Consider the following 26,536-nt stretch of genomic DNA (forward strand, 5'->3'; position numbering starts at 1 on the left):
CATAAGAAAAGGCCTTTTTTAAAGGGCTTTACCAAAGGGGAGGTCATAAAAAAGGGCCACCATTACCCAAAAGGGCCATCGTTAAAAAATACATTTTCTGATTAAAGAATAGACTAGAAATATTTATTTGAAAAAGTTTTGCTTTTATTTTACTCCCAAATATTCAATATGAAACCTTTTCAAAAGTGTATTCACACACGACACGCAAAACTATTGTGGAAACTATTGTTTGTAGTATACCTGAGCCATTGGTGCACCTAGACATGTAAAAAATTGCACATAATCATGTATAAAATGCACATAAACATACCCCAGAAGCTCCAATCATCGCTGTTTTTCAAATATACCTGGTTGGGAGCATTTCCACTAACCCTGAACCCAGGTGCAAACCGGGTGCTACCCTGATCATTACCTGGGTAGGATTGCCGGGGAATCCAAACTGGGTTATTTGTAAGGGAGCATTTCCACTAGCAGAAAAACCTGGGTAGATGCGCGTCCCCACAGAGATTACCGGGTTATTTCTGTTAGTAGAAAAGGGGTATTAGATTGCCATGGCTGATAACAATCAATTGAAATACAGGCTTCAATTCAGATCTGTGTCCCATTCAAAATCATTGCATAACATGAAATAGGTAAAGGTAAGCAGAACACTGCTGAAGGTTATTTTCAAAAAAGAGGTTTAAGATGACTGACTTCTGGTGGGCGGAGTGCACGGAGCAGCCGCGTTTTAGCAGTGCTCGTGTCAGCCCTGAAATAGCAGCAAGGCTTTGAGCGCTAGGGACAGGTGTGCTGTGATGTGTACAGATAGCTGCCCTCTGGTAGAGAGATGCCGCCCTCAATACAAAGTGCACAGAGGAAAAGAACCAATAGGCGCCTTCTGTACACGAAAAACAATACATTAACAAGTACCACAAAAAAACATAAAAAACATATGAATGAATAAACAATAAAACAGTAATGCATGCATGCACAAAACCACAATTATTTTAAAAAGCCATTTATATGCAAGTGCATAAGGTTGTAACTATAGTTACCAGTTCCTTTTTGAACAAGTGGAGCGTTGAAATTTGGCAAATATTTCCAACAGATCACACTCAGTGGTGGTGTGAGTAATAATTAAAGAAAGTCCTTTCCAGCAGGATTTATGGTATAAGTCCTTTCCTTAAATGCTGGAAGTATGATAGGAGTCAGTCTTTTATTTAGCAACGCAACCTCCTGTAACCATCTGACCTGTAGATTGCTCAGTGTGTATAATAGGTCACAGTACCTTTGTGTAGTTCAGCCCTAGCTACTCACTGGAGGTAGCGTGTGGCTGATGCATCTGCCGCTAGAAGGCAAGGAGAAGCCCGAGAAGTCCCAGAGTCGGGTCCAAGTGCGGACCAATAAGAAGACTGCAGCATATCCATAATGTGAAACCGCCCGGTGCCCTCTGCCAGCACCTAATAATAAAAACAGAACACTTCTGGTTAGTTGTATTATTGACAAAAACTTATCTTACACACAGAAAAGCAAATTACTGTGTTAAGCATTTGTACCTGGTCATTTTCTGTTCAACATGTGTCCTTTTTCTGTGTGAACGGGTCAATCCGACTCTGAAATCTCCGACCAGGAAAAAAAGCAGGGTCGGAGACACGGCAATTATGAACCAGGTTGACCCTTTCACGCAGAAGAAATGCCCCTGTTATTCAGCAAATTACTGCATACTTGCCTACTTTTGAAAAGTAGTTTCAGGGAGATTATGGTTGGTAGCAGAATTTTGCACAGCGCCCCATTGAGGGGGCGTGTCATACTCCACCCAAAGGGTGGAGATTGGGGGCTAAAAAGATTGTGAGGGTGGCCCCTAGAAGCATGGGTGTGTAATTTAAAATGACATATCCAATTGTAGATGAGCCCCAAAGCAGTTAGTAAGAAATACTATACTTGGTAAAGTGCTGGGAAATGGCGCTGGTGATTCAATGTAAATGTATCTATCTTTCATTCCTTTTTCCCCAAAAAATGTAACAGTGTAATGTGGGCTAGGTGAAATGAGGGAGATTGCTAGACTAATGACGGAGAGAGGGAGATTGCTGCTATTTCAGGGAGTCTCCTGCAGAATGCAGGAGGGTAGGCAGCTATGAATTACTGGGATCTGCAAAATAACTCTGCACTGAAAATGCAAACTAAAAACCTGGATTTTCTGTCTGAAAAGGGTATAATGCTTCAAGGATTTGCCACAGCTAACAAATATTGTATATTTATTAGACATGCTAATACACACACATAAAACCTTTATCATTTACATTGTCAATCACATAAAAATGGCACCTAAAGATGTAAAATGTATATAAATAAGAGTTTACTAGTGTAGACTTGTGACAACAATAATGTTATTTGTACTGGTAGAGGTCTTAAATATAAAGTCGATTAGTAGGTTAGTACAAGTCCATATAATCTATTAGAATTTATTAGTAGAGAGGATATATTCCCCAATGGTACAGACCGCTAAATTAGGATCTGCAAGCTCTAGGATTCAATTTGATGATGACAAGCTCTTTAAAGTTCCAAAGATATAATAGTCTGCTGAAATAACTGTTTTTGTCATTTGTTCCATCCAAGGATATTTGTATAACCTCTGTGATGGTCCTTATGTACGGAAAGAAAGGGCTCGATTCAGACCTGATTCCACAAACAGCCGGTTACCAATAGACTGCGCATGAGTATGGCCCATAGTATGCATGCGTGAGATTGTCCTTCCGTGAAAGCCTGGTACTTTTATTTGATTGCTGGCCATTTACAAGGTGATGGATAGGATGTAGGCGTCTGGAGGTGGTCACTGTTAGTTTCATGGGAGTGCCAAGAAAAACACTGCCATAAAAAATGCTGGGAGCATCAGGAAAATGCAGGCGTGACCAAGTGTTTTAGGTGAGGCTGTAAGACATCAGCAACAGGCAGGGGCGGATTGGGGACTAAAAGTGGCCCTGGAAATTTCCTGGAAGTGGCCTCATGTAGGCGGTAACAAATCAATAATAGCTGGAGCCAGCATAACAGTAGGCGGCATTAGAGACATCGGTGACAGGCAAGACTAAAGCATCAATAGTGTCTGGAACTATACAGCATACATGACAGCACCCCTTGACTGATTTGGCACACTTACCAGCACCCTTGCAGTAGGAAAAAAAATATATTTATATACATATTTTTTCTTTTAATAAAAAAAAAAAAAAAGCCAGCTCCCCTGGACTGATACGGCACACATGGCGACGCCAGTGGAATTATACAGCACACATGGCAGAACCAGTCAGAAACCAAGAAATATGTTTAGGGATGCCGAAGAGCCAACATCATGTGGATCCATACATTTATACACCACCACCCTCATACATACAGTTATACACCACCACTGTCATACATACATTTATACGCCACCCTCATACATACATTTATACACCGCCACCATCATACATACATACATACTGTACATTTATACACCACCACCCTCATACATACAGTTATACACCACCACTGTCATACATACATTTATACGCCACCCTCATACATACATTTATACACCGCCACCATCATACATACTGTACATTTATACACCACCACCCTCATACATAGTTATACACCACCACTGTCATACATACATTTATACGCCACCCTCATACATACATTTATACACCGCCACCATCATACATACATACTGTACATTTATACACCACCACCCTCATACATACAGTTATACACCACCACTGTCATACATACATTTATACGCCACCCTCATACATACATTTATACACCGCCACCATCATCATACATACATACTGTACATTTATACACCACCACCCGCATACATACAGTTATACACCACCACTGTCATACATACATTTATACGCCCCCCTCATACATACATTTATACACCGCCACCATCATACATACATACTGTACATTTATACACCACCACCCTCATACATGCATACATTTATACACCACCACCATCATACATACATACATTTATACACCATCATACATACAAACATTTATACACCACCACCCTCATGCATGCATACATTTATATGCCACCCTCATACATACATACACCACCACCACACATTTACACCACCCTCATACATGCATTTATACACCGCCACCATCATACATACATACTGTACATTTATACACCACCACCCTCATACATGCATACATTTATACACCACCACCATCATACATACATACATACATACATTTATACACCATCATACATACAAACATTTATACACCACCACCCTCATGCATGCATACATTTATATGCCACCCTCATACATACATACATACATACATACACCACCACCACCACACATTTACACCACCCTCATACATGCATTTATACACCGCCACCCTCATACATACATACATTTATACGCTACCATCGTCATACATTAAGTACTTACACCACCACTCTCATCCATCCATCCATACACTGCCTCCTTCATACATGCATACAAATATCCATACATACACTGTCTCTCATATACATTCATCCACTGCCTCCACCAACACAACATAGTGCAGCTACATAGATATGCATCCCCCCCCCCCAACACAGCTTTCCTGCCGCTACATAGATGTTTAAAATTCTCCCCCCCCCCCCCTAACACAATCCCTGGTTGCCCCCAAACAAGGCCACCGTACCTTCCCCGGGTAACTTACTGAGTAGTTGACTGCACGCTGGGAGCCAGGCGTCCTCCAAATATGGAGACGGGGGAGGTGCTCCGCAGACCGCGGCCAGCCTGTTAAGCAGCCGATCAGTGTACCCAGGGCCGGTGCTAGGGTATTTGGTGCCCTCCTGCAAGCTATAAAATTGGTGCTTTCCCTACACAAAAACGGGTGTGGTATAGGGTTCCGACAGTTCGGGATCCTGACAGTCATTAGCCCGACGACGGGATCCTGTCGGCCCGGACTCAGACAGCTTGGTGGTGCAACAAAGCCCCTTGCGGGATCGCTGCACTCGCCACGCTGCGGGCACGGTGGCTCACTACGCTCACCACCTATTCTATTCTCCCTCTATGGGGGTTGTGGACCCCCACGAGGGAAAATAGCGGGTAGCCGTCGGGCACCTATATGTCGGCATCCCGTCCGGCACCCTACAAAAACTACATTATGGAACTGATTTAGAACTGATCGCTGCTGTGATCAGATAGCCGCCGCCCCGCCAGAGTAAAGGCCCGCCCTGTGCAAGTCTGCAAATTAATCACTGATCGCAAACCATCTGAAACTCACAGAAAACGTCTGGTTACCACTAACAAACACCAGCTTTCTGTCAGTCAAGTTGTGAAGGGATTGCGAAAAAGTAATCCGTTTTTCTTGTTTAACCTTGCACATGCGCACTATGATCCGTACGCATGTGTAGTCATTCAGTACTCGATCGGCTTGTGAATTCACACAGCGATCAGGTCTGAATAACCCCCTATCACTGCTACTCTGCTTCCCGAACACACTACACTACTGCCGCTACCCTGTACACACTACATTAGTGCATACCCTCCAACATCTGAAGGGCAGAAATCGGTACACATTCGGAAAGGGGGCATGGTCACATGGAAAGGGGTGTGACCACACCCTCTTACCGATTATGTACTGGTATTTTTTTTCCCTTTTTTATGGTTGCCTGTAGTGCACTATATAAAACACACAGCTGTTGGCAAAGCCATACCTGCTGAAGAGACACAATGGCATATATTCAATGCCGTGGGCGAGCGGTGACTGCGAGCAGGACTTTTTGCTCGCAGTCACCGCTCACCCTGTCAGTATTCAACTGACCCCCCCTCATTCGCAAATTCCCCCTCGCTCCGTTTTTTGAGCGAGGGGGAATTTGCGAATGTGCCTCCAAAAGCTGCGAGAGCCGAGGCTAATTACAGCGAGTTTTCTGCACTAGCCGCGGCTCTCGCAGTTTTGGGGAATCCTCGCAGTTCTGTGACTGCGAGGATTCCCCCGGAATGTTGCATAGTGCGTGCGGCCGGCGCGGGGGTTAAACTGCGAGGATCACTGGTTTTCTGTGATCCTCACAGTTTAACCCCCTCGCCGGCCGCTCGCACCGGCATTGAATACTGCACAATCTGTCCTCCAGTAACCTAAAAATGCAAACAGTATTGCTCATGTAAAGACCAGCTCCCGCCCCAGACTGTCCCTGGACAGTGACACATTTCCCACTATTTCCCCACTCACATCGTCTATATGAAGCTCCAACATCCCGATTCCTCCACCATCTCCTGAGGGCCGTAGAAACTGACAGTCATTGCCTCCTCTCTTCTGTGCAGCGCTAGTGCGCTGTGGCTACAATAGACATAGTCCTGGTGCCGGCGTGTGACGTCATGAAGCATCGCACGCTGGCCCAGGACCCGCAATGCACCCTTGGGAACCAGTGCTTGGCATGTGGAGCGCACTGTCAGCACAGTGACACAGCCTGGAGCCATGAGGACACCTGGAGTCTGGAGAGATTAAGAAATTCGGTACACATTTAATTTGCCGGTACAGACCGTAAAAAAACGGTACTGTACTGGCAAAATCGGTACAGTTGGAGGGTATGTTAGTGTTCATGCTAGGCTGTTTTAGCAGGGCGCCACATCCTGACGGAGGTTTAAAAGGTAAAAATATGCCCTGCTAGAACAGAAAAAAAAAAAAATCAGTAATGTCATTTACTAATTCAGCATAACATATAGAACTAATAGAAGGGAGATAAATATTTGAAATGTGTGTTCTAATAATCAGAGACAAAAGGATGTGTGTGTGTGTGTGAGATAGATAGCTATATGTACAAACTGCTCAACAGTTGGGCAAAAAGTACATTCCACTGTTCATAAAACTTCAGCTAAGCAGTGATCTTTATGCTTGACCTGTCCTGTGAGTAATAGTGTGCCTCACCGCAATTCTGGAAGTTCGTCCCTGGTCTCTGGATGTGACACCCATATGTCTTCTCAGGGTGCGTGGGGGTATAGGAACAGTGGCAGCTCAGCGGTGTCCCGGCGTGCAGTAGTTTCAGGTCCAGTGGGGAGGGAGAGAGTGCGGAGGGCTGCGGTGCTGCCTGTCTGTCATCTATTCTGACAGGAGCAGCAGGGAGGAGGAAATCGGAGCCACACAGATTATGCTGCCTGCCTGCCATGAGAGCAGTATAACAGGCACACTACACTACTCATCACCGTGGATGCAAAGCAGGCCCTGAGTGTGTCCTGTCCACAGCTTCTGCAATGAGGGGGAGGGGCTGCATAGAGCCGGGCGGCCCCGCCTCCTCTGACTGGATAGAGTAGGGGTGACCAACCTGCGGCTCATTAAGCAGAGAGCCGCAGCTTGACCACCCCTGCTCTACGCAGTCAGAGGAGGAGGGGCCGCCCGGGGACACGGCCTTGGGCTGCCGTCTGCCACACTGCACAAACTGTAATGAGGGTCCCGGCCAGAATTCGGCCTCAAAGCAATCGGCCTCCCGGGAAACTTCCCGGTCAATTTAATGGCCAATCCGCCCCTGGCAACAGGCCAGATATGCCTGTATTAATCTCAGCCACCGAGTAAGTCTACGGCTACTCTGAGCCTCAGATGAGTGATGCCCAGTATAAAAATCATTAGATGGTGCGCGACTTACAAATGGTTTTGTACGTACAGCTATCAATAGCTTTGCAACCATAGACAGCTTTACGCACAGCAAACATATTTAAGCCCCATACACACTGGTCAATGGGAACCACGGCTAATATACTGTAGTTAACCATGCTGGCCACGGGTGGCAGATATTGTCTGTACACACTGAACGATTTATAGCCTTAACCCAGCTGTGTCAGGTGATTAGCCTGCCAGGTGCAAGAAACCCCAATCCCTTTGCGGGGTTCCCTGGAGAAGACCACTGGTGGCATTAGTCTTCCTCGTCCCTGTTCTCGGTCTAGTCAACTACCTGGTGCTAGAGTTAGAACCTGGTTATCTCTTCCTCTAGCCCAGAATTACTCACCTATTTTACAGGAATTACATTAAACCTTCAAGCTGATTTTTACACTCCAGGATCAGTGCATGCACACACCCATGAGACAGCTTTTTTTTGCGTACACTTCAGGGGCCCCCCTAGTTTACTTTTTTTTATGCAACTGGATATATTGGATCTTTTACCAGAGATATGGCATTACCAAGCCTCATCTGAACAGTGGCACAGCTGAGTACTGTACCTATAGAGAAATCTGTCCAGGGCAGGCAGAGGAATGATTCACTTTAACTGCTTGTCGGCTGCGGAATGGAAGCACCCGCAACAGTGCCACGCTATTCTGAGCTGCATGTTCTGCATAATTTTAGGGCCGGCTCTGCATACTGGGGACAAAAAAATAACCTATTAATGCTGATTATTGTGATTTTTATATAGCACCTGCAATATTACAGAGAGCTATAAAAAGGGTAGCTGTAGAGTTGTTAACTTCATTTTCACGCAAATAGTCTTCCATTCTTAAGTAGAGTCAGGTGCATTAAAATCAGAAATTGTGGTACCCAGGACTGACCAAATAAACAGGGCCCTGCACCAAAAAGATTCTGCCACACCGCTCCACCCCTATTTGACTTCACATAAATGTGGAGTGTTTCGGACCTGCAGAAACAATTCACAGAGGACCGATCCGCAGGGAAGGCTTCTTTGAAAAAGTCCTCCCTGTGCATCAGTCCGCTGTTTTTGCTCAGCCTTGTGCAGCTCTCTAGGTATTTGTGATAGGAGCCAGGGGTGGGCCCCCTCTCTGTCTGGGCCTGGGACTCCAGTACCCGCAGTTCCTCCCTGATGGCAGTCCTGCTTATGCCTCCACTTGCATACAGAGACAGAATGATGGGAAGGCAAAAGATAGCAAAGGTGTGCTCAAACATATTTGGCTCATGCAGACTAGAACAAAGGTATGTGCCTTTAATGAAGGTTCCTCATCTAGAAAGGTAAATGTAAAAGGGTGCAAGAAGCAGGAGGTGCTGGCAGAGCTGCCATCAGTGGAGGAATGCCAAGACTGCAGTACTGGTCCTGCACAGTGAGGGGCCCATCTTTGCAGCTGTGAACAAAGATCTGTTTAGAAATGTCTTAAAAAAAAAAAAAAAAGGACAATAGGGTGCCCGTAGTTGAGTGTAAGTGCTGACATTGGAGACACTCCTCCCTTGTTTGATCACTTGGAAGATTTTGGTCCCTGCATAGTAGCCCCCAGTTGTTGTATGATAAGTGAATCCTCAAGTTCCTGGACACAGAGCTGCCCATGGAGTTGATCTAAGCTGACATGCAGGACTCAGAGTTCAAGTTCACCGACACTCTCCCCAACCAGACCCAGAATTAGGGACATACCAAAGCCATCTTGTCGGACAGGTAGGTACCGTGCTTCTGGGATGTGACCAGGAGGGAGTGGCCTGACATATGTCACCTGTGCTCCCATGTAAGGAGGAGGAGAGTGCATTTACACCGGTGCCCAGTGTACTAACTGCTGTCCCCCAATGGCTCCAACGTGTAGTGATAACAAGCTACTGTCCCTGTGGCACATGTATAGCAGCACCAGCCTGCATGTTGCACAAGAAAGTAACATTTTATTGGAAACTTCTGGCCAGCTCTGCGCTTTATTCATGTGTCAGGATTTAAAATTCATTCCCCATGGTTTTTAGTGGATGATATTTTGCTTTAAGAACTAAAATGTATTCAAATGAATGAATGGTGTGTAAGATCTCATACAGTAAAAGTTATGGGGCTATGGGCCTGAACCATTTGTGATGTTTTAGAGGACTGCAGGTGCCAGGCATAGTCCTCTCTGTACATGCTGCTGACTTGTATACTATCTATCTATGGCCTATAATCCCGATGCTCCCGTGAGGCCACGCCCCCATTTTCGCTGTTGTGGGGCATGAATAGACGCTGATGCGCACAGCATCTATTCACGGATGACAGGGGGACTCCCAACTGCCCCCCCCCCCCCCCCACCATGGGAACATCCCCAAATACTGGGATGTTGCCACGGTAATGGGACAGTTGGGAGGTATGTGGCATGTCTATCGTATATCTTTCTAAATGCCCACACACTAGGCGATAGAGGCTGCGGCCAATATAATTAACAATATCAGTGGCAGTTCCCAATATGGTGCATACAAACTGAATAATATCTGTAATATATATCATTCAGTGAAATCATTGAACCCACTGAACATGCAGGTCATTTGTCTATATAGCCAAATTGACCTGCATGTCCAGAAGACTTCAGCCATCATTAATGATGCGCCGGAGCGTACATTGTTAAGGATAGTGTACACACTAGACAAGATAGTAAAAGATAGCGCTCAGAAGGGCCCTTTTTGCCATGTAAATGATTTCTACTTGTGAGCTTGGATGATCTCTCACACTTCCTCCTTTTCACACCTTATATTTAGCCCAAAGTATTTGATACAGCGTTCACATTTCCCTGGGTTGCCCTGTGTACAGTATAATGGATTTAACAGTCGGGTTGAATTTCCGGGTTGGTAGACCCAGGTTATTCAGTTTGGTGCTTGCACACTGCATCTTGACTCGGGTGGATCCAGCAAGAACCCAGCAATAACCTAGGTCATAGGTGCACTGCACTGTGAAAGGGGTATAAATGCGCTCCAACAGCATTAGGAGAATTATGCAATACCACAGTTTTACCATTAGATGGAAGCAAAACATAATTTCAGCATAAATGATATTTTAAAAACGAAATTACATCAGAGTAAGTAATGCACACTCAAACTTATGTACACTTACTGGGTGTCTAGTTATAAAATATAAATTGCAAGCATATCCCAGAATAACCAGAATAAACCAACATACCATAGTTGCAAAAATAGAAAAAGGTGTATTATCCCCTTCAGTGGTTTCCCTGGGCTGAGCTGCGCTGCTGGCACTTTCTACCCCGGAATATTTCCGTGCATGCCACTGATTCCTAAGTGTGTGCCAGTGGTGCCTTCAGTGGTTTACCATCTAGCAGCACCACCCACATGGCCGCACCCCCTACCCCATCCCTGCACAAGCATACATAATGGTGTGCATGATGCACAGAGGTCCCAGATGGGCCCACAAACGCACACTCTTACACACACACGTCCGTCAAAATATAGCTTCTGCTATGTACTTTCACTGTGAGCTGTGACAGTTTTTAGCCCACAAAATCTCCACCTTACCCCTATCTGATCCTACCTCCAATCTCTGTCTTCACTGTTCCCTCTCTCCATATACAGCAAGTTTGAATTAAATCAGTGTCCCTTTAGGAATTGCTTTCACTTTCTTCTATGACATCTTTCAGCACACAAAGAAGTAATTGGTCCGTCAAGTGGCCTCTAGTGGTCAGTGGCAGTACTTCACCCCAAAGAGATAAGGAGTAGTTAGCCTTTTATATGTATATATAACTATCGACCTGCCCCAGCTTCGCACAGGTAGCACTAATTATCTATAGCCAGATGACCTCGGATTTTTGTAGTTGGTTGTTAGATTTGGGAATACCTTGAATATTCCGTTGCATTTGACAGAAGTTCGGCGGGAACGAAATCTCATTCGTGGCTCGATCATCAATTAATCCCCCCCCCCCCCCCCCAAAAAAAATTCTGTTGATCCGATCACTACCAACTTCACAGAATCAGAGTCCATAGGGAACATGCACACATACATACATTGAGCTTACAATCTAGAGGGAGGGGGAAGAGATAGGAGAGTTCTAGAGAAAGCAAAATGTCCTGATGGCAGGACATGTAAGAGAGGCAGGGATGGCCAGGGCATGAGACAGGAGGTAGGTTAGGTAGGTAGAGTGGCCTCAAGACTAGGTAATGTGGAAGGGTACACTTTGATGAGCAGGTAGGTTTGAACATTTGAAGCTTTGCCAAGTCAGCAAGAGTATAAAAACTCCATATTTGTCCTGCGCCTAACATTATGCCAAACATTTTTTACACATGGGCAGTACGGATGGTGTAATGATCAGCATTATTGCCACACAGCACTGAGTTCATGGGTTCGATTCCCACATGGCCCTAACTGTATGGAGTTTGTATGTTCTCCACGTGCTTGCATGGGTTTCCTCCGGATACTCTGATTTCATTCCATAATCCAAATATATACAGGTAGGTTAATTGGCTCCCAACAAAAATTAACCCTGGAATGAATGTGCGTGCATGTACATGTGGTAGGGAATATAGATTGTAAGCTCCACAGGGACTGATGTGAATGTTCAAATATTCTCTGTAAAGTGCTACAAAATATGTGCGCGCCATATAAATAACTGGTAATAAATAATAAACATGGGCAGGAAGGTTACAACCTATACGCACAAGTCCCCAGCTTCTCATCAGTAAAACTGTGCATCTGACACAAACAGTGCTGCGAAGTCACTAATTATCATTTTCAATAAGTGTGTGAGGCTCAATCACCTGCCAAAATTTGCTATTGTGCTATTTACATTTTATTACTACAATATTACAGTCCTGAAATCTGATACTTTCGTTTCTCTTTGTTGCGACCCTTTAAGCTTTTCAGATGCTACAAATTGGGGTGCAGTGTTTTGATCCAATTTTTTAGTTCATACTTTTAAATGCCTCCATTTAAGATGCGGTAATTGACTCTATTGTTCTGCTCCCTGCGAGTGAGAAATACATGGCTTTTACCCTGCATTAAAATGCTGGGGACTGCAAAGACTGACCCCCTTTCTCACTGCAGGGCAAATTCCCGGGTGAAGAAGTTCTACCCGGTAATTTGCCTTTTAACACAGGTTTTTATGCACTGAGAATGGGTCAACCCGTGTCTGCATACCCGGATCTCAAACACGGGTAAAAAAAGGATTTTACCCAAGTATGAGATCTGGGTATGCGACCCGTTCACACTGCAAAAAAAAAACATGTTAAGAAGGCAAATTTCCAGGTTGACATGCTAGACCCGGGAATTTGCCTGCAGTGAGAACGGGGTATAATCAAAATCAACTTTATTGGCCATGTATACTTGTGTATACTTGGAATTTGAGTTGGATTGCTGTGCAACAGCAAGTAGGTATAGTTAAACAGTGACAGATGTACAAACACATATATGCTAGATAGAAGTACATTGGGGGATATAGACGCAAGGAGCACATACCCACTGAGCTGCACAACACCTAGGCAGCCATCAGCGGCGCCACTGGTCATTGCAGCAGCCAGGTTTGGCATACAGTATATCAAAAACTGTACTACAATCATACTTTTGTAAACACAATTACCTTTGATGCTACCTTTAAATCCCCCCATTAACTTTTGTAATTTGGCCTAGAGATGAGGGGGCTTGGTTCCTAGAGAACCGAACCCCTAAACTTACCTGATCCGATGCAGGCTCTCTCCTTCTCAACATTTTTCAGATCCAGGGGGAGAGTCTCTAAAACAGAAATGCAGTAAAAACCCTGTTATCAGGGTTTTTACCACATTTCTCTATGCTCTGTGCCCCCTCAAAAAGCTCACGATTCCCTGCAGAAGCCTATGGGCTTCTTACCGTAGCGATGTGTGAGGGATCCTTCACGGATCCCTCCTAGCATGCCCTGCGGCCGGCTCCGTGCTCTGCACATGCACAGATGGACTCCCGTGTCACAGACCCGGAAGTCCAGCACCGGCGCTGCATCGCAAGGGACAGCTCTTATCGCAAGAGCTGTCCCTTGCGTTAATGACCCGGCGAAGGGGGGGCGAACAGGGCTGCGGATGTTAGAACATCCCGCCCCCAGAATGAGGCCAAAAATCATCATCCTGCTGTTGGATTCTTGCGTTACCCGGAACCTATATAAGTTCTGGCGATCTGCACCATTTTCATTCGGACAGTGATTTCAACGACTATATGTACGCAATTACCAATAATCAGTCAGTGTGTATGCAGTATATCGTTATCCCAATGCAGATTAGTGACTTGGCGGGAGATTCTCTAAGCTAAAAATGCAGTAAAAACCCTGTTATCAGGGTTTTTACCGCATTTTGGGATGCACTCAGCATCCCCCGCTGGGTTACCGAGGCGGGGGCATCGATGCCCCATAGAAGCCTATGGGCTTCTAATGCAACCCCCCGCCGCCCCGCACCGACCCACCGCCACCCCGCATCGCCCCCTCACCTGTGTCCGGGCAGCACAGAGCTGCGGTGAGACCCGCTGACTCACCGCAAAGGACAGCTCTTAACGCAAGAACTGTCCTTTGCCATAATTATCACATATGTTACAGCATATGCGATAATTATGAATGCAGTAGCCGGCAAAAGGGGGCGGTAAGGGGTCGTGGATGTTAGAGCATCCCCCCTTGACGGAACCTGAGGGTCCCAATGAACTGTATTCCATGCTATATTTCCTTTGTCTTTCAGTATCGGAGGGGAGGAATGAGTTTCTGGGACAGATACAGTATAAACATTACATGGCTGAATTTCTAATAAAATGGATTTAAAAACATTTTATCTATACAGTAATATTTCATTTAAATATGCTGGAAATATGCGCATTACCACATGCTTAAAATATCAATATACAGTCATGCAGATTTAATACAAGTGAGAAATTACACATAATGAAATTAATATATATAGTAATGTATTTTATTGTACGTCATTCAGTTTTAATACTTGACTTTTACAGGGGGTTGAGGTCTGGCCTAGGGACCCAGCGAGATCCCAAAAGTTAGAGAGTTATGCTGAAAGTGAGATGGGAGTTTTCCAAGTCAACCCCTGCAGGACCGCTAGGAAAAATGGTGGAAGAGAGAATGTGACTTTGGCAAATGGACTATATTACGACATCAGTAAAATGGTGAGACAGCCCTCTTTGTGTTTATCACACCTTTCCGCTCCATGTGCATTTAGGTACTTGTTGGTACCAAGATTACAATAATATTACCAATAATAATAATATTAATAAAACAAATAAAAACTGTGGGAAATTCGATTATTGACTTCCTGGCAATGTAATATATATTTCTGTTGTCATTTCAGAGCAGAATGAATCTATGTAATTTATTCAGTATCCACAGACCATGTTCAGCACCTATATGGGCTTAGTGTTAATTTCAGGTTTAGCCTGATTACATAACTTTACTTCATTCATTATTTCAGGAATAATCGATGGGTCCTCGCTGCCAGTACAAACCTACAATACAAAACAAGATGCCATAAATAACATTATTGGTGAATTACTGTAAATGAGACCAGTTGCATAAACACAGTGGAAGCAGTCAGCTTGTGGACTGAACTTAGGAGCCGGTTCAGACCTGTTCACAAAGGTCCAAATTCGGCCCAAGTCCCGATAGTGGGGGACTGCGCATGCACATAGTCGCTCATGCACATACGCAAACCCCCCGGGCAGTGGCGTAACTACCTATTATGCGCACCCCCCCCCCGCTGCAAAATTTTCGGCACCCCCCCCTTGCCCTCCCCTCGGCACACTCCCCCATGCTCGTACCTGCCCGGCCGAATCTGCAGTCACGGTCCCGTCGCCGGCTCCTGCTGCTATAATGAAAACGGGCTCTTAGAAAATGGCTGCCCCCATACTGCAGACAGAAAACTGTCTGCGGTATGGGGGCAGCCATTTTCTAAGAGTCAGTTTTCATTATAGCAGCAGGAGCCGGTGCCGGGAGATGGAGAGACAGGACCATGAAGGCAGGCAAGACAGCAGCGGGTAACTATAGCCCCACAGACCCCCGGCGCCCACATGTTCTCTGCGCCTCCCCACCACCACTGGGGCTGCGGAGCTATAGCTACGCCACTGCCCCCGGGGTATGCGCAAACTCCTCCTCCCAGACCCATGGGAAGGTGTGCAAGTCTCCGGCACTCTCCCAGGAGCCCATTCACCCTATTTCATTGCTGAAACAATGGGGCTGGGGCTGGGTGGGGCTAAAATAGTGTACTTTCCCATTATTTTAACACCACCCCCTCTCAGCAGACCTGCAAATTGCGGCATTTGTGTGGAATGAGGGCGTTGCTTGGTGGTGTATGCAAGTAATAGCTTTCGTTAGTAATCCATGCTGCATCCTAGGTTGCTATATCATCAGCCGACTGCATAACCCATGGGGTTGCGCAAACTGTCCGAAGCAGTATTGGGGTCCATACCTTAATAGCCAGCTGGTGTGGCCCAATCAGAATGTTCATTGCAAAGGGGTTTGGCCTGCAGAGAAGGGGCAAGGTCTCAATAGTCAAAAGTGATCCCCACAAACTATACGAGAACAGTGATCCAAGGTCCTGATTAAGCTTGGTTCGCTGATGATTTCCGCTAATCTGCACATGCACACACACAGCAGAACACTGCAGCACACATTCTGGAAGTTGCAACTTCAGTGTAAGTGCTGGCAGGGGGTGGTGATGGGACGGTGATGTGGCATTGGGTGGGTGTGGACAACAGAGGCGTTTCCGGACCGGTTGCAGGGCGGTTTGCAGTGGGTGCATTCCATTGCACGCAGGTGCTGAGACCCAAAACATGGCTGCCCTGCTCCTGTGTTCACAACTAGGCTGCACAGGCAGGGGGCAATCTCTTTGCTGAATGGGCCCTATGCTGAGCACCCCCTGCTATTGGTAAGGGCCTCTCCTCTATGATAAATATCAAAAATCACAGAAGGAAATTGACAGTTATAATGAAAATCACCCAATTTCCCATTGAATGTCAGTGACCCATAGATCGCATTAGTGAACAAAAACACAAGTGGAAATAAACATTACTTCCTTGACTGTATTGAAAAATGTTAGGCTTGTACCTTACCTGTATATAAGAGACACTAAGATTGCCCCAGAGACAGGTCCCACCCAGTACACCCAGTGGTAGTCCCAATAATTGGCTACCACTGCTGGGCCCAGAGCCCGAGCTGGATTCAAACAGGACCCTGATATGGAACCTCTGCAAGAAAGGACAACACTGTGAGACCCCAGAAAGACAGAAACTGGCTCATCTGATAACCTAGAAGGATCTCGAATGTAGGAAACCTGACCTGAATAATATAAGAAAGATAATATACTGTATATTTGGGAATATGTAGCATTGATGCCAGCATTTTTAGTTAAAACATAAGATCACAATTTGCCAGCTCCACCAATCATCCAGAAACCCCAACAACTGGTCGGCATTTTAAGTGTTTTACTATAATACCTTATACAAACTTCCCAGTACTGTAGTCTAGAAACCCAAACCCAGTCTGCAGGACAGTCTGGTAGAGAGCAGTAAGTGGACTGCCTTATTCCGATTGTGCTTTGCTGCTACAGTTTTATAATATTTACTTTGCTTTTCATTATGAATAAGAGAGAATTGCAGTTATATGCCATGTAACTGTGTATAAAGATGAGAGACGCTTGTATGTACAAGAGTCATATGTGAAGTTTATATAGCAGACAAGGGTCAACTGTTTTTACATAGCTGACTTCATACCCATGCAATATTTAATAGTATTTGTAGTAGTGGTGCTGTATGCAGAGGCAAAACTCTAGGAGACAATGGAGTCATCTGCCGCCGGGCTCCTGTTCCCAAGGGGCCACCTCTCCTCCGCTGCAAGTTTGAATCAGTTAATTGAAAGCCCTCGATATCACTTCTGTGGCTGACTTCCCCTACTAGCAGGACCATAGACATTACACTTTTTTATATTTCAAACATAAAATACATATTGTAACATACATACATACATACATACACACATAAACACACACGCACACACACACACATGAATACATATACTTATATAAGGTGTGTGTGGGGGGGGGGGGGAGGTGGGGGGGCACCAATATATATCTTGCCTCCAGGCAACCTGGCTGTATGTGTGCAAATTAATGGAACTTAAAGCCTGATTCAGGTTTAAAAGTAAAGCAAAAAAGCAGCAGCTGGGATTGTTGCACTAAAGGTGGGGCAAATGTTACAGCCAGTATTTACCCTGTACATAAAAAAAACATTTGCTCACCTTGCATAACCACATGGTTTGTTCCAAGCACAAAGTTACTTGCTTTTTCGCTATACTTACAAGCATAATTCAGACCCTTAGTTATATAAGCTTTGATATGCATTTCACAGATATAGTTATATACTACTTAAAGAACACTTTACAAGTGTAAGCCCCTAGCAGGCAAGGGGTTAACCCTAGCCCCGCCCGACTGACAGGACCATAAGGGTCCCGATTGGAGGGGGACAGAGGAAGCGGTGGACCAGAAAGAGGGGAGGGGCGCTGGTGGGCGCTTCTAGAGGGAAGAGGAGAGCCGAGTGGCACCGAGAGAAGCGGGCGGCGTCAGGAGGTGACCCCCGCCAACCCTTGGAGGAGAGAGGAGGGAGCGCGACGGGCAACAGCCGGAGAGACGGAGCGGCTGAAGGCGGTGACCCCCGCTGACCCCCCAGACACGCTCCGGGAGCGAGAGACGGCGCGCAGAAGCGCGTGACCCCCCGCTGACCCCACAGCCGCAGGGTGAGGGAAGGAGACCCGCAGCAGCAGACTCCCACTGGCCGCATGTGCCGCCGGGCGCAGCAGTGACCCCAGCTGACCTGAGCACGCGGAGGGGTTCCGGGCAGCCAGGACGGGAGCACGCCACTAGCCAGCCGGGGCTAAGAGAGATCCCCTGGCTGGGAGAAGTGAACCTCCCAGGAAGAAAACAGCGACCCCAGAGGTCCCCTGTCTGGGAGAAAGCCAGAGAAGAATTGATGGCCGCCATCTTGGGATGTCCAGAGAGGCAGACACCCCAACTGTGAGTTTGCCCCTTGGGGCAACCTGGGAGCTAATCCTCCTGCACATTGCACCCTGTTAGTAACAGCCTTGTACACTAACTCACCCGCCCACTACCCCCACGCTCTGTCGGGTGCCCTGACCACCAGCCCTATAGACGTTTGCTGCATTAAGGGACTAGGGGTCGATATCCAGAGTAGACTGCTTATACTCCCAATAGCCCTCCCCACTTGCACAGACCAGGGGACAGTGATAGAACCCTGAGATTGGAGGAACTGCCGCTACCTGTAGGAGGGAATATTTATGGGGCCTACAGTCCCACCCCTCTATGTTCGCCGGTAAGGAAACGTAGCCACTATAAGGGCCCGGAGGCCTCCTTACCCCTTCGGCAAGACTTGTCTTGTGATATGGACCTTAGAAGTTAAGTTGCCTGTAATTGGCCATTTCACTTTGCTGGAGTAACATTGCCATCCAGTGGCTAAAGGATAAAAGTACAGAGACCCATGGACACAATTAAGTCCTATGCATAGGCTCCTGTAGAGGACTGACCGGTCTAAGGTAACAGAGGGTGCACCCAGGTATTCAGGTTAAATCGTAGGGAGTATTGTTGAGTAGTATGGTAAAACATTTCCCTAGGTGTATTGTGTCATAGTATAGTAAAACATTTCTTTCTGTGTATTGTCTAGTCGTGTAGTAGAACATTTATACACTGTTGCACGCTGTCCACTTGTTGTGAAAGTATCGTGAAGTATTAACTGAAAGAGGTTGATGTCCGCAGTGACCGCTTTGAAAATAAAAGGTCAACCTAACCCGATAGTTGAGTATTCTGTGTCCATTCTTGCATCCTGAGAAGACTCCCGACTGTGAGCCGGAGAGCGGGGAAGCACGGCCCTACTGCATCCATTAGGTAACGCCTTTTGGGTGTCTACAATTCAGTGGCGTCACGAACAGGATATAGTCGACGCGGAGTATAATCTAATCCCAGAATGGACGCACCACAGGCCGGGGGTGGGCAACCACCCGGTGTGCCCCCCAACGGCGACCAACAGGCTGCCCCGCCAGTGGCAGTGCCTGCTCCAGCAGCAGCTCCTCATGCTCCCGTCACACTACCCTACTACTTCGGGGCCCCATGGATGCTGACCTACAGTGGGGACTCCAACAAGGGCGCGACGTTCACGGCATTCAAATACCAGATGAAGTCCATGGCCCAGCTCTACGCCCCGAGCGAAGAGCAGAGGGTACAGATCTTAATTGGTCAACTCACGGGCTCTGCCCTCAGCGAGGTTGAATCGTGGGACGACGGCCAGAAGAAGGACACCGATCAGATCTTGACTCGGCTGGCCACGATCTTCGAGACCACCACCCTCCCGGAGTTGAAGATGCAGCTCTATGGTCGAAAACAATTACCTGGCGAAACCCTCCGTGATTTCGCCCTAAGCTTACAGAAGACCCTGAAGCTCATCCAAGCGGCTGACAAGGATGAGGTGCATAACGGCGACGAGGCACTCACTCTCCAGTTCGTAGAGGGAGCGGCAGACCCTAACATTAAAACCCAGCTGCGGATCCTAAAGATGCAGATGCCGGGGAAGCCCTTTGCCGACTTCAAGAATACTGCCATCCGAACCATTGGGAATCACACCAACCCCGAAATAGAATACCCGGAGATGACGGGGGCTCGAGGTCCCATAGCTACGAGCTCCGAACAAGTCGCACGGCCAAAGGATCGGCCCAATCAGGGTGGCCAACCACCAGCGGACAACTCAGATCAGGCCCTCCAACGTCAGGTAGAAGACCTGGCCCTCGGGATGGCAGCTATGCAACGGGACATACGCCAGCTGGCGCGACAAACTACATTGGGCAACGAAGAAGCCAGATGGAGGGCCGAAAGGCAGCCGTCAAACTGGAGGCAATGGGACCCACCCCGGGAATATGGGAGGCGAGCATCAGACCAATTCGACCATCAAGGCCGGCCCATCTGTCGACACTGTCAGGAGGCCGGGCACGTCGAGAGAAGCTGCCCCGCGTCTGACCATTTAAACTCCAATGCCCCGAGGGAGAGGGCCGAACCTCGGGGAGAACACCGGGAGTAGACTCAGACCCGGAAGAATGGTGGGCCCAATATGTAGGACAATGCCCGAGGATCCCAGTGGTGATCAACGGAATAGAGACAGTGGCCACGATCGATACCGGGTCACAGGTCTCCATGATCCAGTTACCCACTCTCCAAAAGCATTGGGGAAAAGAAGTCCCGCTTAGACAGCCCCCCACGCAAGTGACGGTGGTCGCTGCCAATGGCCGCGAGGTCACCTGCAACGGGTACTGGGAAGCCGATTTGCAGATTGGACGAACACGTTTACCCAGGCAGGGGTATTTGGTGATCACCTGTGGGGAAGGAAGAGTCGCCCCCATCATCCTGGGCATGAACATATTAAGACATTGCCCTGAGGAGCTGATTGCAGCGTTAAAGCAGGAACCAAGTAACCAAAACCAGGCAGGGGAAATCACCCAACAGTATATAATCTGCGTCCAGGGGAGCCAAGTGGGCGAGAGAGTGCTGACCCCGCGTATCCAAGGGACGGTCAAGTGGTTTAACGTTCGAAGGGGATATGGCTTCATCAACCGGAACGACACGAGGGATGATGTTTTTGTCCACCGGACAGCCCTAAGGAAGAGCCACTCGCGGAGACTTCTGCACAGCCTCAGAGAAGGCGAGACGGTGGAGTTCGACGTGGTAGAGGAGGAAAAGGGTGCCAAAGCGGTGGACGTGACTGGTCCAGGTGGGCTGCCAGCGAGAAGAAACCGGCCGGACCTTGACGGGCGTCCTTTCCGCAGGCGTGCCCATCGGTGTCAAAGTGGGCAGATGGCGGCGTCGATTCCCCTCAGGCCAGTCTCGTGGCATTCATTCTCAGAAGTGAACCTCGTCCCCGCCAGTAGAGGACAGAAGTCGGTCGCTGAAGAGGAGCGGAATTACCGCACCCCCATGGTTAACAGACGTCAACGGCGTAGAGTCCGCCATACCTGGGAGGCCGAGCCCTACATGGTCACCAAGAAACCGAGGGCAGGGGTCGAGGTCCACGGAAGCGGAAAACCAGACGAGATCCAACTGTGTTGTGGGTACACTACCAGCATGGTCCCAATAGTTAATTCCAAAGCCCTAGGGAACTATCAACCTTGTATATAAATGTGCCCTACTATTATGTGTAATGCCGTCCTAATGCTATGCAAAATATGTGTATATGTAGATTGTTTGTTTACAATGATACGGTTGTAACTAGTGGCAACTTGCTCGGTGAACCGAAGATATTTGGACTGTGAAAGAAGCTTTGGACTGTGAAAGAAGCTTTACTTATTCAGGACCTTGAACGGTTCGGACTTATGCTTCCGATAGTGTGGCGTGAGGACACGACCACAAAAAAGTAGGGATGGATGTAAGCCCCTAGCAGGCAAGGGGTTAACCCTAGCCCCGCCCGACTGACAGGACCATAAGGGTCCCGATTGGAGGGGGACAGAGGAAGCGGTGGACCAGAAAGAGGGGAGGGGCGCTGGTGGGCGCTTCTAGAGGGAAGAGGAGAGCCGAGTGGCACCGAGAGAAGCGGGCGGCGTCAGGAGGTGACCCCCGCCAACCCTTGGAGGAGAGAGGAGGGAGCGCGACGGGCAACAGCCGGAGAGACGGAGCGGCTGAAGGCGGTGACCCCCGCTGACCCCCCAGACACGCTCCGGGAGCGAGAGACGGCGCGCAGAAGCGCGTGACCCCCCGCTGACCCCACAGCCGCAGGGTGAGGGAAGGAGACCCGCAGCAGCAGACTCCCACTGGCCGCATGTGCCGCCGGGCGCAGCAGTGACCCCAGCTGACCTGAGCACGCGGAGGGGTTCCGGGCAGCCAGGACGGGAGCACGCCACTAGCCAGCCGGGGCTAAGAGAGATCCCCTGGCTGGGAGAAGTGAACCTCCCAGGAAGAAAACAGCGACCCCAGAGGTCCCCTGTCTGGGAGAAAGCCAGAGAAGAATTGATGGCCGCCATCTTGGGATGTCCAGAGAGGCAGACACCCTAACTGTGAGTTTGCCCCTTGGGGCAACCTGGGAGCTAATCCTCCTGCACATTGCACCCTGTTAGTAACAGCCTTGTACACTAACTCACCCGCCCACTACCCCCAAGCTCTGTCGGGTGCCCTGACCACCAGCCCTATAGACGTTTGCTGCATTAAGGGACTAGGGGTCGATATCCAGAGTAGACTGCTTATACTCCCAATAGCCCTCCCCACTTGCACAGACCAGGGGACAGTGATAGAACCCTGAGATTGGAGGAACTGCCGCTACCTGTAGGAGGGAATATTTATGGGGCCTACAGTCCCACCCCTCTATGTTCGCCGGTAAGGAAACGTAGCCACTATAAGGGCCCGGAGGCCTCCTTACCCCTTCGGCAAGACTTGTCTTGTGATATGGACCTTAGAAGTTAAGTTGCCTGTAATTGGCCATTTCACTTTGCTGGAGTAACATTGCCATCCAGTGGCTAAAGGATAAAAGTACAGAGACCCATGGACACAATTAAGTCCTATGCATAGGCTCCTGTAGAGGACTGACCGGTCTAAGGTAACAGAGGGTGCACCCAGGTATTCAGGTTAAATCGTAGGGAGTATTGTTGAGTAGTATGGTAAAACATTTCCCTAGGTGTATTGTGTCATAGTATAGTAAAACATTTCTTTCTGTGTATTGTCTAGTCGTGTAGTAGAACATTTATACACTGTTGCACGCTGTCCACTTGTTGTGAAAGTATCGTGAAGTATTAACTGAAAGAGGTTGATGTCCGCAGTGACCGCTTTGAAAATAAAAGGTCAACCTAACCCGATAGTTGAGTATTCTGTGTCCATTCTTGCATCCTGAGAAGACTCCCGACTGTGAGCCGGAGAGCGGGGAAGCACGGCCCTACTGCATCCATTAGGTAACGCCTTTTGGGTGTCTACACAAGCAATGATTGTACAACACCACCTCCAATGCACCAGTTGTACTTGATACTGTCATAGCCCCCAACTGTCCTGAATCCAGAGAAACATTCCCGCCATTTCAACACTGTACTGATGTCCCACTCCACGGATATGGAGGGGGGGGGGGCGCAGTTGGGGGTGCCTGTGATAACTGCTGTTCTGCTCTGCAAAGCAGTTGATGATCATTGAATATTGTTATTGTGCATGTGCACAGCATCTAACAGATTGGGAGGGTGAGCCAGGTTTGTTCAGCTACTTGGGAAGTGCTAGGCACGCCCCAGAAATGACGTCAACTAGGGGTTGTGCAGTGAGTCTCTGCTGCCTCGGTCCATTGCTCAGCCACCTGCAGCTAATGCCCTGATCTTATTTTCAGGATTGACATCTCCTAGTGTTGGGAGGTATGCATTTAGCATGGGGGAGGGGGGAGTATGCAAATATGAGGTAGCCACACCTTTTAAATCATCTATATACTTGTCTAGTGTCCATGAGTTTCCAAAACACTTCCATCTGCTGGCAGAGAGTGAAATTACATCTCTTTCTCACACATGCACATACACAGGTCATTCATTATACATAGCTAAAAGGTATAAAACTTTACAAATAGAAGCAATATAGCAGAAAGGTCTTTGATTTTACACATTAGGACTGAGAGACAGATGCACTTAGCTGCAAAAATGATAAAATGGAGAGTGATAAACAACCAACCAATCAGCTCCTGCCTGACATTTTTTTTATCATAGTCTGTGACATGGCAGGTAGGAGCTGATTGGCTGGTGGTTTATCACACTCTATTTTATCACTATTAAAGCTTAGTACATCTGGCCCATAATCTTAACTTAGAAGTCTCCACAGTAGCCATGTTTCATTATATTTCTTTTCTGTGCCCAATGTTGACAACTATGGTAATTAAAACAGTGCTAATTTCTGCTTGCACCCTTATGAAGTACTAACAAACAAGAGCAAAGATTATTAGGGGACCTTGTGACTGATTTTGCCTTAATGTGTTATTGTTCAACGTACTGTATAGGACATAATATCAATTAACTTTATTATTAGGGGGTTAAGGTTATTGAGATTCTTACCCTGCTATAATTCCAGTCAGAACAGTAAAACCAATAGAGTATGGAGCCAGGGAGGTCCTGCTTCTCTCATCCACTGCTCCCATCACTACAGTGAAAACCAAAAAGAAACTGAAGACTATTTCTACTCCGACTGCTTTGGCTAGTGGCGTTTCACTGTCCACCATGCAGGCTGCTCCGCTGCGATTCACAAAAGACAGATCATCTGCCAATCCCTTGAAGAAGCATATGATAAATGTTCACAGGAATTGTTAGCAAGAAAATTATCTATTACTCATGCCTGAACATGAGATGAAAGCTAAAAGGTAATTATGTGAGCTATAAGAGGACCAAACAGAGCATTTTCTTTTTATTAATGACATTGGTATAATATATGTGTGGTATACACATTTTATGTGCTAGTATAATCTACAAAGTATTTTGTTAAAGCTGAACTACAACCTAGTAAAATAATGTACCAGTGTGCCCAACCAACCCCTAGTTCCAGTGGTGTCTCTGTGTCTATTTCTCCTTTCCCTGTTCAATCCCAGTGGAAAATGGGGGGGGGGGGGGGGGTATGAAATTGCAGCTTGTGATTGGTTCTCCTGTTCAGTGCTCCCTTTTGACGTTTGAAGATAGAAAGCATACTGTAGATAGAGTTGGTTACCAACCATCGATGGTCTGATGGCTATAGTGACTAGTTTCACCAACAATGGTAGGCATGGATGGTAAACATCGGTGATGGAACCCCCATTATGGGTACTATGTACATACACTTTCTAGCCAAAGGTTTAAAACCATCTACCATTAATGGCAGAGCCACCAAAGGTCAATTCTAATGGGTAAATTTACTAAAGCTTCTAAAAATTCGGTGATGTTGCACATAGCAACCAATCAGATTTTGACTATCATTTTCTAGGATGCAATAGAGAACTGCTAGAAAGAAAGATTGTCAGCTTGCTAGCAGGGCCCTACCTTAGTTTATGCAGTTCAAATTTAGTACAGCTTTAAAATGTACAGTACATTTTGAATGAAAGAGCTCTGTATTGCCATCAGGTGGTAACATGTGGACTTGCATTTTCTCCCTCTCATCAGTTGATCTTGTATCTGGTGCACTGTTTGTTATATTATTCCAATAGCAGATGCAGATAAGCGGAGCATACATTAAATGAGATATCATGGGTGATATTTAATGGGATGAGATATCCCGACTTTTGCGATTTTTAGTCAAAACCCGTCCGAAACAGACCAGGTTCTGACAGATGAGTTTGACAGAACTATGCACAGATCAGTGCGATATGTGCATGGTTCTGTCCAAAAAAATGTGTAAAAGTTAAAAAATTCTAAATGGCGTGGCGTCCCCCACAAATTTGCATCCCACTAACTAGTACATTTAAAAAAAAAATATCCAGATTTCAGAAAATGTGATAATGTGCTCTTTCAGAACCTTACTAAAAATCTCATCCCATTAAATGTCACCCTTTATGTCAGTTTAAGTGTATATCACAAAAGGTGCGTACACACGGGTGAGATATATTGCTCAGTTTCTCCTTTTCATCAGCAACCAGAGATGGTACCAGAGAAAGGGAACCTCTGCCGGCGGTGCCGCAGAGATAATCAGCTGCTCCTGCGACCAGCGATTAGAACGGGGCTGAAAACGGGAGCGCGCACCCGGCGATTTATCCCCGGGGCACACTCCCATCACTGGCAATATGGTCGCCAGCGACCATATTTAGAGCAATTTCAGCCCCTATCGCCCCCGTGTGTACACAGCTATATACAACACATTAACTGATCTAGTGACTGACAGTGTTCATCACTAATTGATCACTTGTAAGAACAGAATATAATTTTATTTCGGATATTTTTTATAT

At 47.0% G+C, this 26,536-nt stretch overlaps 1 protein-coding gene across 2 annotated transcripts in view; it reads right to left on the reverse strand.

Moving 5' to 3' along the window:
• Nucleotides 1-14,530: 14,530 nt before the first annotated feature.
• LOC146007165 (aquaporin-8-like) overlaps nucleotides 14,531-26,536 on the reverse strand; it is a 29,865-nt gene continuing 17,859 nt past the window's right edge. For both annotated transcript variants that reach the window (XM_083145534.1, XM_083145536.1), the window contains exons 4-6: nucleotides 24,687-24,898; nucleotides 16,691-16,825; nucleotides 14,531-15,088 (exon numbers count right to left, since the gene is read on the reverse strand). In XM_083145534.1, coding sequence (XP_083001660.1) covers nucleotides 15,046-15,088; nucleotides 16,691-16,825; nucleotides 24,687-24,898 — 390 coding nt within the window. In that variant the 3' untranslated portion in view covers nucleotides 14,531-15,045. The remainder of the gene's footprint in view (nucleotides 15,089-16,690; nucleotides 16,826-24,686; nucleotides 24,899-26,536) is intronic.

The sequence above is a fragment of the Crinia signifera genome, chromosome 6 (assembly GCF_055691185.1).
Source record: "Crinia signifera chromosome 6, ASM5569118v1, whole genome shotgun sequence".
Classification (NCBI taxonomy): Eukaryota; Metazoa; Chordata; class Amphibia; order Anura; family Myobatrachidae; genus Crinia; species Crinia signifera.